We start from the raw sequence: 13,932 nt of genomic DNA, 5'->3' as shown, positions 1-13,932 counted from the left end.
AACACAGCCAAGCAGGGAGCCTCAACAGGGAAGGGAGGTACCGAGCTGTACTGGGTCTAAACTCTATTCATTACAATTCAACGGTCCAATCTATCTATCATCTATCTATCTATATATCCTATCTATCTATCTGTCTGTGTGATCTGTCTGTCTGGTCCATCTGATCTGTCTGTCTGTCTACAGGTCTTGCACGGTCGGTCAGGCACCGTCTCTCTGTCTGTCTCTCACTGTCTCGCTGTCTGTCTGCCGGACTTTACAAGACTCCAATCGTCTTAACTGCATCCTCCGAGAGACGCCATTATCTCTCTGGGCGAGTCGGGCACTCCTGAGGCACTCAGGGCTCATCCTGTCCACACGCACTTCCTGATCTGATGCCATTAGCAGTGGAGGACCAGCTGGAAGATGCACCCTCTAGCCGTGGGCACCCAAATTAGTAGAGCCAGCAGTCATTCGGTGCCAGAGCCTGGCAGGCAGGACTTCTAGCAGAGCTGGATAATGGTGCCAACCGTGAAGACCTGCCAATGGGCTTCAGCTGTGGCATTCATGTCTAATGGACGAGACGTAGGAGCTACCTTCAGGTCTCACACTCATTTGACTGTCTGTGATACCTACATGCTGGCCAGAGGTAGGGCAGGGACAGACATGAACAGAGAAAGAGAGAGAGAGATTGAGAGAAAAGGAGAGAGTGTCAGAGAGTGAGTTGGGTGGAGAAGGACAGAGAGAGAGAAGGGTGTGGTGATTTTTTTTCAGAGAGATGGATGAGGGTGGAGGGATGGAGAGAGAGAGAGATATTTGTATAGATTGTACTTGACAGTATCTCTCACATGGAATGAATCCACACGGTTGAATTAAAGTACTTACGGATGACCACAGGAAAGGTCAACATTGAGTAAGCCACAAATCTTCCAGACTCACCACAAGACGGCACGTCGGATCAGAGCGTATCATTTGCACGTGTTTCCCAGACAACAATTTCCTCTCAGAACTAGAAATGAGGAATGACTGTTTCACCAGTCCCATTCACCCAGAGTCTTAACCTTAGCTGCAAAGATAGCAATCATACCTTAACCACTGTTTCCCCGGTGTGGCTCCTTGAGATCTCTAGTGTCACTGGAGCCATTCCAGCATGGCCTAATGGCCGCTCCCTCTCAGTTACTAATCTCTGAAGAGCTGACACAGGCCATTTCTGGTAGGAAACATGGCAGGGACATGGAGGGAGACAAAGCCTTGTAGAAAGTACTTCAAGTTGGGCTGGAAACTGTGGACAAAGTGATTAATGAAAGAGGAAAGTGCCCGTCCTTGGCCACAGAGTTGAGTGATGATGTCTCACTCATACCTCTGGTTACTGCTATATTATATTTAAAAGTAGATATTTATTTTACACGTGTTATCATTTCTTATCAGCTTGAACCATGGTAAACTATATTTTGCATTATTTCTAATCTCCTGTTGGTTTGTTTTTCTCTGTTGCTTTTTCACCACCTATATGAAATATTCTTTCTCTACAAGTTTTATAACCTTTTCATTTTCCCACCCATTTCATCGTACTAAAGAAAATAAAAACAGCAGTCAGCCACACCTAAATGCTTGGACACACCCTGATGTTTGTTGTGTTACCACTGGAGGGCAGGATTTACATCAATGTGACAGCAGCAATCAAACTGGATCCACCAGGCCTAACTCAAATACCCCTATCAAAAACCTGTCTAAAATCCCTCGTACTGCCTTTGAATCAATGCATAAATAACAATGGAATACATTCCAAGTAACGTGTGAAATTATGTAAAAAACTTTGAGATTAATAATACACTACTATTTGCTATTATCTTTAAAATACTGAGTTTTAGGGCTGTGCATGCCTCTAACCATCTCCTATGTTTCACAGATAGTCTCCACAGACAATCACTGGCCTGTTATTAAATAAACTGTTCCGGTCACTTGTAGGACTCCAAGCCTTGAAGTCATAACATAAACATGTTTATGGCGGTCAGGCTCATTGGCCCTCATATTTATAAAAGCACCCCCTTATCATGACCTTCCCTCTGCCTGACCTAACCCTTTGTTTCATGATAGAGGTTGCTGTAGATAAGACGGACAGACTAAACATCTTGGTCAACACATGCATCCCTAAAACCTTCAATCTGGTTTCCTGTCGGATCTTTAACCAAAAAGGCACCTGATTTTAAGAAGTACAGACATTCCAATACTTTTACACTTGAGTTTAAAGTTACAATCATCTGAGTTTGGAGTTGAGTTCTGCTTGTTGCGTCCTAGTATCAGCACAGGTCTATTACAACAGTAGGTAGTCCTTCTTGTTTTTCTATACATTCACTTAATTATGTCTACATGAGGGCAGTAAAACACATACACACACACACACAAAAACACAAACCCACACACACACACATGCACACACAAACGTAGGTTTTACAATCAAGTTGAGGTCCAGCAATTTTGTACCTTCAAAAATAACTATTTTCCCTAACCCCTAACTCTAATCTTAACTTAACCCTAACTTTATCTTCAAAAACCTAATGGTTAATCCTAACCTTAACCTAACCCTAACTCTTAAACATAACCCTTAATGTCTGAACTAAAACCTAACCCTAATTAAGCCTTCATCAAACAATAACCCTAAACTTAAATCCTTAAAGATAAAACTTCTTGTTAAAGTGAGGACCGGCAAAACGTCCTCACTTCGCAAGGCTTTCCTTATATTACTAATGTAATCACCAAAGTAAAACAGGTACACACACAAACAAACGCTAACCATTGACCCCAAAATAATTATGTTCCAGGGACCACCAAATCACTGTGAAAAGGCCTTGAAGAGCAATTCTAGTGGAGCGTAGTTAGACCTCTAAACTTCATGATACAGTATCAGCTGTACTGTAGGGCCTGGTGTAGGTACCACCTGATTAAACAGTCGGCTCACATAATACTATTTAAAACTAGCTTACATTCCATTGGATGTTTTGGGCAATCGTTTTGTTATTCTAATGCTCATTATCTATACTGTATATTCATATTAAACCCCGAAAGCAATGTGAATGCGCAATTCTCTAAACACTTTCCAAGTAAAAAGTAGTTCAAAAGATCCCAAAGCGTGGTGCACCCCCCTGCTTCACGCCAAATGGTGCGGTCCAACTAGCAACTTTGTAGCGGGACAGCATGAAAGAAGTTGAGACAAAAGTTAGCGCTGAATGAATGAGAAAGAGGGAGGGAGAGAGAGAGAGAGAGAAGTGGACACCCTAAACAGATGCCAAAGGGTGACCACAAGCGAAAACGAATGCCAATTTGTGTCTATACATTCTTGTAGACGTTAGAAAATATATCCCTAACTTATTATTTGAAACATTTATGAGAAGTCGACGTCCACATGTGTTGAGAATGATGAGGCTCTTCTGTGCAATTGTGCTTCTATGGGCATCCTCCGCAGAGTGCCAGCAAAGAGGTGAGCTGGAAATAATCATTTTTCTATTGACTCTGCATTTTCACTGAATGTTCATTCAGCACGAGGTCTCAATGCAATGTGTCTGAGGCCAATCATTTTGTAAGTATTTATGCAATGAATGGAATACACATTTTAATGTATGTAGAGCGTAGGCTAACTGCAGGATTAGCTAATAATACTATGGCATATTTTCCTTTGTTGATGGAGACAAAATATTCGGAATAATTTTGGAAACACAAATAGTATTAATTATTATTTATGAAATGTACGGTATGGTCTTGATGGTGTTTAATTTTGTAGACTTCTGTATATCATAACTGAGTCACTGGTTTCAAGCAAGTATATTATTTCCAAGTAATTACAAATAATCAGTTTTATTACACAACCTGTTGAATTAGCCTGCCAGTTAAAGAATATCACTGGTAAATCTGCGATATAGTTACGTTGCTAAACCGTTATTAGCTTTGTCACCTACATTCTCGTTATTTCCTAACGGTTTTTGCTTAAGAGGTTCTCACGGGAGACATTCCTGGCCATTGTAATTTAAATGAATAAGGACGGCTGACGCCTCTTTTATTCAAAGCACAGCAATGCTAACATGCTAGGGTCGCCCTGAAGGCAGAATTCAATGCCTCTTAATTGCAGTAACAATCATGCCATCAGTAAAAAAGATTTGAGGTGCAGATTGGGTTCAAATAGACTAGCTTTCATTGCATTGCCTAATGTTAAAGGTATTGTTGGTTTTTAGATCACATAGAAATAAAAATCAGACTTCAGTGTAGTGCACACATTGTCTCAAATGTAAAGACTTGTTAGAAGACTTGCTTAGTTGCTAAATGAGTAAAAAGGCCTTCGGAGAAACTACCTGTATGGTTGATGTAGCCTGTTATTAATTGTATTCAACAGTTCTGCCCCTTCTTTGACAAGTGAAATCCCATTAGAGCCAAAATGGCATCCAAACTAGCATTACCATTCCAGTGGGATTTTTCACCTGCACACTATTGTGACAGAAGAGGAGCTGGGGCAGGGGCAGACCCCATTTAGAGGTCAACATAGTTTTGCTATTAACTTTTTTCAAATGATGTTCCCCAAGCTTGTCTGACTTTATGTAGGTCTTTGTTTAGAAATAAAAATGTATGCTTAGCATACTTGCATGGTAGTAGTGGTAAAATAAAATGTGATGCAGCACTACATGGACAGTGTTGCAGCTTTCATTAAGTTCAAACGAAGCTTTCCCTAGAGGGCTGGTGAAGTTAAACAGATCATTAGACCTCCACACCAGCTCTGCAAACATAGCCTACAGTTATTCATTTTATTTGCAACTGCCAGAGATAGAAGCCTAGGTAGAAACCACAGTTTACCTCAAGGATGCAATGCATATTCATATGGTTCAATAATCCATTGGTCCTTTATGCCATTTTGTGGTGGTTAAAATATAAATGATTTCAAATAAACCAGAATGCATTTTCCACCAATAATTTCAGCCGCTCTCCGCACTTTTTAGTAAGGTGGGCCACTTGTGTGCTCTCCAGTGAAATTACACCCCTAAAAAATGCTACACCCCCAATGTCTCCAATGCAGAGATTAGCAATCTGACCCACAATGTAACTGCTTGTTTTATCTGTTGACACTCGTTCATTGGTCTGATTGTATCACCTCTTTTAGCTGCTGTCAACAACCCCCATCTTATTACACCAGGCCTATTTGAAGGAAGTTTGGTTGCTCTGTAAACAATGAATCCTGCTGAAGAAGCCATTTTAGGATAATGTTCTCACCTTCCCATGGCTCTGTTTAGCTCAGAATTAAGGCTGCCAGACAGTTTTCAGTTTATTTTATTTTACTTTTTAGCAATTTAGCTGACACTTTTAGGTACAGTGAATTACAGTGCCCCCCAGAATTATTGGCACCCTTTGTAAATATGAACAAAAAAGGCAGTGAAAAAATTTTATGTTTAGCAGCTTGATCGTCCACTCCGGAAAATCATATGAATCTCACCTTTTACTGAGTAACAATTCCTGCATACAGAAACTGTCCAGATCCTGCAGTGTAAATGTACCTTGTGGACTGTCCTCTTCAGCTCACCCCACAGGTTTTCAGTGGGATTTGGGTCAGGGCACTGTGATGGTGATTACATTACAACAGTTTGATACTATGGTTAGTAAAAAAGTGGATTTGGAGGTATGCTTTGTCCTGCTGGACTACGACAACCCATGTTTAGCCTCCTGGCAGAGGCAGACAGGTTTCGGCCTAAACTCTCCAGACATTTGAGTGTATGCTGCCATGTAGCCTAACAAGGTTCCCAGGGTTTTTGGAAGTAAAACAGTCCCACAACATTACAAATGCACCACCATACTTCACAAAGGAGATTAGGATATTTTCTGCGTGACCATAGCCCTTTTAAGCCAACACACCTATGGTGTTTGTGTCCAAAAAGCTAAATTCTGGTCTCATCAGACTATGACTTCATTCTGATTAATTTTGTTCATGGATCAAAGCGGACAGAATCTAACAGAATCTAACAGTTCACTTCAGCAATGTCCCGGTGCTTACATTTGGGGTTTGGTGAAATCAGAGGTTTTCTTCTGTGATCCTGGGAGATATATTTTTTCTACTTTGACCATTTTTCTTACTCTCCATGGGGAAAATACACAAGGCCTCTTCCAGTCAGGTTCATCACAGCTCCCATTGTTTTACATTTCTTATTGTCCTGATAATGGAGATGTGTATTTCAGGCATGTCAAATTTTTTATACCCATTGGCTGATTTGTAAAGGTCAACAACCCTGTGTCTCTTTTAATTTTTGTGTTCTACACCTGGGGATGATTGGCTGTCATTTTTTTGTTCTGGTTAGAGGTCGTTTGAATTCCATGCAGAATCCTTTTAGGAAATAATTAAATATGGAACAAATACAAAACCCCCCATAAAAAACATAAATGGGGACAGGAAAAACCCATTTAGTTTCGATATAGCTTCTTTTTTTCAAAGAGTGCAGAGTTAACACCCACATAATTTCGATCAGTGCCGAGGGATATTTAGTGACCACAGAGTCACTGGAATTGCATGTGGCATTGGAATTGGATATTCAGACCAGATATGACCCCTTCATGGCAGATACGCTTACATCATCAGCAGCCGACTTGACTCCCTGAAAAGTGTGTGTGCCTGTGAATGCTTAGGTGTTGTGTAGACCACAAGTTAGTTATTAACGCAGAGAGAGATGCAGGGGGTTGAAGTTAGAAAGCCTGTGGTTAATAAATTATTAAAGGGAAAGTTTGACTTAGAAACATTTGTCAACAGTCAGAAGCGCATTTGGTATTTCAAGCCAACTGAGGTGGAAGCCAATGTGCCTGCTAGCTAGTTTATTCAAATGGTTATTGAAGTACTTACTTAGCATTATATTGCATCCAACACCAGCTTTTTTGACAGAACTTGCAAGCATTGATTCTAACTGAAGGGCTTTTGGACACCAGGATAAGCTAAATCCCTTTGAATTTGAATTCTTAAAAATAATATGAGAAAAAACATTCCAACCAAACTCTGAAGATAAAGTATACACTCACCTAAAGGATTATTAGGAACACCATACTAATACTGTGTTTGACCCCCTTTCGCCTTCAGAACTGCCTTAATTCTACGTGGCATTGATTCAACAAGGTGCTGAAAGCATTCTTTAGAAATGTTGGCCCATATTGATAGGATAGCATCTTGCAGTTGATGGAGATTTGTGGGATGCACATCCAGGGCACAAAGCTCCCGTTCCACCACATCCCAAAGATGCTCTATTGGGTTGAGATCTGGTGACTGTGGGGGCCATTTCAGTACAGTGAACTCATTGTCATATTCAAGAAACCAATTTGAAATGAATCGAGCTGACATGGTGCATTATCCTGCTGGAAGTAGCCATCAGAGGATGGGTACATGGTGGTCATAAAGGGATGGACAAAAACAATGCTCAGGTAGGCTGTGGCATTTAAACGATGCCCAATTTGCACTAAGGGGCCTAAAGTGTGCCAAGAAAACATGCCCCACACCATTACACCACTACCACCAGCCTGCACAGTGGTAACAAGGCATGATGTATCCATGTTCTCATTCTGTTTACGCCAAATTCTGACTCTACCATCTGAATGTCTTAACAGAAATCGAGACTGATCAGACCAGGCAACATTCTTTCAGTCTTTAACTGTCCAATTTTGGTGGGCTCGTGCAAATTGTAGCCTCTTTTTCCTATTTGTAGTGGAGATGAGTGGTACCCGGTGGGGTCTTCTGCTGTTGTAGCCCATCCGCCTCAAGGTTGTGCGTGTTGTGGCTTCACAAATGCTTTGCTGCATACCTCGGTTGTAACGAGTGGTTATTTCAGTCAAAGTTGCTCTTCTATCAGCTTGAATCAGTCGGCCCATTCTCCTCTGACCTCTAGCATCAACAAGGCATTTTCGCCCACAGGACTGCCGCATACTGGATGTTTTTCCCTTTTCAAACCATTCTTTGTAAACCCTAGAAATGGTTGTGCGTGAAAATCCCAATAACTGAGCAGATTGTGAAATACTCAGACCGGCCCGTCTGGCACCAACAACCATGCCACGCTCAAAATTGCTTAAATCATCTTTCTTGCCCATTCTGACATTCAGTTTGAAGTTCAGGAGATTGTCTTGACCAGGACCACACCCCTAAATGCACTGAAGCAACTGCCATGTCATTGGTTGATTAGATAATTGCATTAACGAGAAATTGAACAGGTGTTCTTAATAATCCTTTAGGTGAGTGTATAACCTCAAATAAATACTAATTTACTATGATGTTCCACACAGAAAATAAATTTTTCTGTTAAGCTACTTTCTCTTTTTAATCCATTTACCATTACTCTAATCATATTTACATAACATTCTTTGCATAACCCAAGTGTGCTGAGCAATGCTACCTAAACTGCTGAACTGTTAGCTGGGTAACATATTTGGCAATTGCCAGCATCTTAACCTGATACACAAAGATGTAGTTTATCATTGATTGAGCTATTCAAGCGATTGTCTTTTGTATTCGATGACAGTAGCATTCCAAAGATGGTTGCCACTTAGTGGAAATGATGCCTCTGGAAAAACACCTGGTTTATAATAGTGTATGCCCACAGTCCTTGTAAAACATGAATCCAAAATCAAAGGTATAAAAAGTACAAAGTAAAAGTACTCGTCTGTGTTGACCAGTTTTGGGAAATTCCAAATTAAGAGCTAAATTACTTGGTAGAGGGAGGTCATAACTAACCACTGACATTAATTGATCCCTGGTATTTTAGGCCTTAACTGGAAACATCCCTAAACAGTTGAGCATAGCCAAACCTAGCTGAGTATTTCAACTTTGTACTTTTTACACATCTCTCCAAAGTAACCAACTAGTCACCCCGTCATCCCTGCCTCATGGCTGGCAGAACAGTGATTCTCCAGTTCTGTCGTTCTCTTGCCAAATACTCCACATTTCCCTGACTAATATTGCAGTTATTGATTATGAATAACCTAGTACAAGATAAACAGTTCATAAGGAGATTTGAGCCTATATTTAAATGAAAAACACGTTTTACAAGGACTTTTGTTTTCCTTTGGTTGCCTTTGTTCCACCATATGAAAGAGTTCATCACAGAGCCCAGATTTGTCCAGCAGACACAGACAGATGACTAAAGCATCCCCAATGCAAGGGGGTCTAGGTAATAAGCCAAGCAAGAATAACATTTTCCACGAATGACCACATCTATTTTGTGACAGCAGTGTCTAAACATGTGTCAGTCAGGCATTTAATGGAGTAGCACTGATTAGCAGTGACACACCATTTCTTCACAACTAGGCAGTGATTAATTAATGAAATGCCAGAACCATCTGATAGTCCCTTGTCCAGAACCAGTCAATAAAATACCCCCCAGGTTGTAGGTTGAGTCAGGTGTCTTGGCCATCACAGCCATCCGCACCTGCTTTGATCATGTCAAAAGGAGGTACTGTAAAAATGCTCTCTGAGGAAATGGCCTTGAGGTTTAGTTTTTGTTCAGCATTTGGCTATTAGAACGATTCATTCTAAATGGTAGTATTTAGGACATTAATTCATGCCAAAGTCACCTTAAAAAGCATCAATCTGCATATATTACTTCCAGGGTTAGGAACTATATAAAGTTGAAGTAGAAAAAAGTAAAATCCTTGCTGTGGTAAAAACACCATAACATGAATATTTGTCCCACTTTTCCTACTTTTTGCCTTTGAAGCCCACCCACATAGCAGATGGGTTAAGCCTCTGTCAAATTAACAGCAACGATCAGTTCATCACTTGTCTGTCCATCTGTCAAACCAATTTTATATTCACTTGCTGATTCTTACAGTACCGCCTGGTATACTCCTTCAAACTATGAAAACAGAGGTTAAGGAAAAACCCCTGAAACCTTTTGAGTATGAAAAATAAATGACGTTGCTTATACAGTGCCTGTGGAAAATATTCAGACACCTTCACTTTTTCCACATTTTGTTGTGTTAGACTTAATGTAAAATTTATTGCATCTATTTTTTTCTGGTCATCAATCTACACAAAATACCCCTAACTGACAAAACAAAAACACATTTTTAGAAAATGTTTGCCAGTGTATTGAAAATAAAAACGGAAACACGAACCATACGTTTTCAGAACCCAACTAGCTATGTCAAGATGAACGCACTAACTGCAAGTACCTCCTGATTAAAGCGCCTGCATAGTGATTCAGATGTATTCCCGATGGCCTCCTGAGACATGTTACCACGTGTCTGGTCAGAAGTGTTGACGCTGCTGTGTCATTAGGCTAGCGACGTTGCCCACAGCATCCTCCTCCTTATCTGTGTTCTCAGGAATGCTTCATGGCCATTCTCTTTATTAGGATTATATCATCTTCCCCAGGTCTCTTCCCTGCTATCCTCAACCTGGCCAGTAGTGCGGAGATCACCACCAATGCAACCTGTGGAGAGACAGAGCCGGAGATGTACTGTAAGCTGGTGGAACATGTACCAGGAAGGCGGTTGCGCAACTCTCAGTGTCGGACCTGCAATGCCCAGAGTCCAAACCCCAAAGGTACAGCAGTCTAAAAGGATTTGGTGTTATGGGGTTTAGTGTTTTACTGTTAGCTTCTGGGCTTGGTGAGAAGGGATTTGTTGTTATGGGGTTTAGTGTTTTAATGTTAGCCTCTGGGCTTGGTGAGTAAGGTTTTAGTGTCATGGGGTTTAGTGTTTTAACATTAGCCACTGGTCTTAGTGAGAAGGGTTTTAGTGTTATGGGGTTTAGTGTTTTACTGTTAGTCTCTGGGCTTGGTGAGAAGAGTTTTAGTGTTATGGGATTTAATGTTTTAATGTTAGCCTCTGGGCTTGACGAGAAGGGTTTTAGTGTAATTGAGTTTAGTTCTTTAGCGTTTGCCTCTGGGCATGAGGAGAAGGGTTTTAGTGTTCTAGGATTTAGTGTGTTAGTGTTAGCTTTTGGGCTTAGGGAGAAAGGATTTAGTGTCATGGGGTTTAGTTTTTTACTGTTGGGGCTGAGGGGTTTTAGTGTTACCAGATTTTGTTTTTAGGGTTGGCTTTTGGGCTAAGGGAGAAGGGTTTTAGTGTATTTCGGTTAAGTGTTGTAGGGTTAGCCTCTGGGCTTGGGCAGTAGTCCAGCCTCAGATCTTACACCCTATTTGAATGATCTAATAGTCAAACTTTAGACGATAGGCTCTCATCTTCTGGCTTTTCTGTTAATGTAACACAGAGCAACATCCCATCACTAACACCATTGACGGCACCAATGGGTGGTGGCAGAGCCCCAGCATCAAAAATGGCCGCCAATTCCACTGGGTTACCCTCACTCTGGATTTACGCCAGGTAGGATTGCTCAAGACTGCTTTTGGATTGGTTGTAAACTCCCCTGTTACCTTTAGCAACAGGCTGTGAACACACACACACACATTCCCACACGTACACACACCACACATTCCCTGCTTAGGGTTAGTGTTTGTGCTCCCTGGCTAAGGGTCTATTCACACTAATGAAACAGTTATCCAGAAGACATTTGAATTTAAATAATATGTAATGCCTGCAGTCATGTATTTGTTCCTTTTGGGGGTGTATGTTTACATCTTTATAGAACAAACCAAGCAAGCTATTTGTGTCAGAAGTGAACTTAGCCAGCTAACTACTTGCTTCAATGATACGATTAACATCTTATGTCCTTTGACCTCCTAAGTCACCGCTCACATCTGTATGATACCCATCACTCAAGGCAGTCTGCTCACACTGCACTGATCTGTGGGGGGCATATGTAGCTCAAGTGTCTCACTTTACCTTGAAAGGTGGCAGGCAACAATTTAGATATTCATAAGTTAACACTGTAATATTTCTTATAACTATCACAAATAATAACTATAACTTTACACAGAAAATGACCATGCCTCAATGCTGTCTTATGCCTTACACAGTCAATTATTAAGACTTTGGTTGCCATGGACATTTTTATTCCCTGATTGGCATCTCTTTTCATTGGCTATTTCATTTTTCTCAGTTCCTCTCTCTGTGTTATTCACCATCTCATATCTCTCTTTTTCAACCTCTTTCTCTGTCATTCTATCTCTTTTCTATAGGCTGGGGAGGGACTAAGCCAGCTACTTAGAAATCCTGTTTCAACAGGCACTCAAAACAAGACCCTCTTTCAACGAGCCACACACACACACACACACACAAGAATACTTCCGCCCTCTTTCTGTTGTCCTTTTCCCAACCTGTTTCTGAGGTGCACCCCCTATAACGCCACACATTGCATATCAATGGAGGCTATCCTGAGTGTTTATGCTTGTGCCTTGTGTCTACTTTTCAGTGCTCTGGCTGCTTACAGTACACCTCATCTTCCCTGTTGAGTTAGACTATAAGCTTCATCTTTGATACCTCAACTGGGTTAGGAATTCATGTTTGTTCGCTGCTTAGTAACAAAGCAGATGAAAGTGGAACAAACAACTCCCAGACGCCACGTAAATATTTGTTTTTAATGTCAGTAGTGACAAGAAAACAGCTTGGAGCCAGTCACTTTAATCTAGCCAGAGTCAAATAAGCATCTGGGACTATTGCAGCCCTCAACATGCACTTATATCCTCATTTGATCTGAAACGGCAGAAGATTCTGTGATTCGGTTTCCCGTCCCAAAAGAGTTAACAGGGAAAATGTGTGAAGACACATGCTGAAACGAGAAAATCAAAGGCTGAGAAGAGTCAAGATTTGAGACTGGTGTGTCATTAGCATTCCTGCTGTTATTCCAGATGGGTGGGATAGCTGTGATATGGTAATGTAATGACATGTTCTAATGCCTCTACCAAAGAAAGATGTTAAGACTTAGCACAAAGGTATGATTTCAGTGAGTTATGGAAGTGTCCTGATGCTGAATACACAGCAAAGGCAAAATGTTTTGAAATGTAACCTAATACAGTACATTATCATAAAACAATCATGGGGATATAATTGTCGCATATTTGTATTCAGTTACTCAAAGAAAAGCATACCATGCTTATTATTTGACATTATAAATACCAGATGTCAAAAAGAGCATGATAATGACAAACCGAAGCAGAATGAGACCTCACAAAACAAGCGTAGCTGACTTCACAGGGTTTCGACAGAAAAGCAGTCGTCAACATGAAACTGATTACAACTTTTTCTGCAAGATTACTCATGTCTCCAAAAACCTCTGATTTCCCTTGAGCTGGTGTTTGCCTTGCGTGTGTCCTCTCTTCTGACATTACTGACATGGTGCTTGACCTTGGAAATAAGATGACCTACATTGTATCCTCAACTACTGTATCCCAGTGATGACTTGTTCATGTGGGTGACTTATTCTCACAATGGTAACCAATGATACCATGCGTACAGCTGACGACCTCTGAACTGTGGAATCATCGTAATCATCCATTACAATTGAAATTGCTTGCCGTTCAGAAGACTCTCTTATCCGGACAGACTTGCAGTTAGATATATTCTTCTTTAATGCAAGCTGACATCTTTGAACTCTGGCTGTTGAAAAGATTTCTCAAAGTTCATAGTGCCACATTGTAAATGTGAGCATGCTTATATAAGCAATCTTTCACATATGTTCTGGGTTAAATGAATAACTGAAATGGCCTTGCAGGTATTTGAGAACATGTGTTTTTGGTTTTGCGTGTGTGGCGTCCGTCTTGGTTAGGACTCATGGTGTGCTACTTGGCTGACAGTGTAACGCGGGCACTGACCGTTCCCAGCAGGATTCCATACCCGACAGGAAAAAGTGTCATAGTGTCGGGATTGAAGTGAGCTAATCTGCCTGTGGATGCCATTCCGCACATCACACACACACACACACACACACACACACGGCCAACTTCGCTTTTTATCCAATTAGCAGGACCCAGCCAAACAAACAGAGGGGACACCATTTGGGTCTCTCTCTTCCTGTGGGCCCCCCAGGCGGTCTACCAAACCCATGGGGGAGAG

General features: G+C 41.1%; 1 protein-coding gene across 2 annotated transcripts in view; it reads left to right on the top strand.

The window, feature by feature from the left end:
* Nucleotides 1–3,205: 3,205 nt before the first annotated feature.
* Nucleotides 3,206–13,932, top strand: part of lama1 (laminin, alpha 1) — a 50,746-nt gene continuing 40,019 nt past the window's right edge. The window contains exons 1-3 of one of the 2 annotated variants that reach the window (XM_029116266.2): nucleotides 3,206–3,454; nucleotides 10,352–10,522; nucleotides 11,192–11,304. In XM_029116266.2, the coding sequence (XP_028972099.2) occupies nucleotides 3,361–3,454; nucleotides 10,352–10,522; nucleotides 11,192–11,304 (378 nt within the window). In that variant the 5' untranslated portion in view covers nucleotides 3,206–3,360. Of the gene's footprint in view, nucleotides 3,455–3,508; nucleotides 3,554–10,351; nucleotides 10,523–11,191; nucleotides 11,305–13,932 lie in introns of those variants that run through there. The other variant, XM_020041678.3, reaches the window with a different exon arrangement.

This window comes from Esox lucius, chromosome 21, assembly GCF_011004845.1.
Source record: "Esox lucius isolate fEsoLuc1 chromosome 21, fEsoLuc1.pri, whole genome shotgun sequence".
NCBI lineage: Eukaryota > Metazoa > Chordata > Actinopteri > Esociformes > Esocidae > Esox > Esox lucius.
Note: the sequence above shows the minus strand (reverse complement) of the source record. Positions and strands in the feature narration are given on the sequence as shown.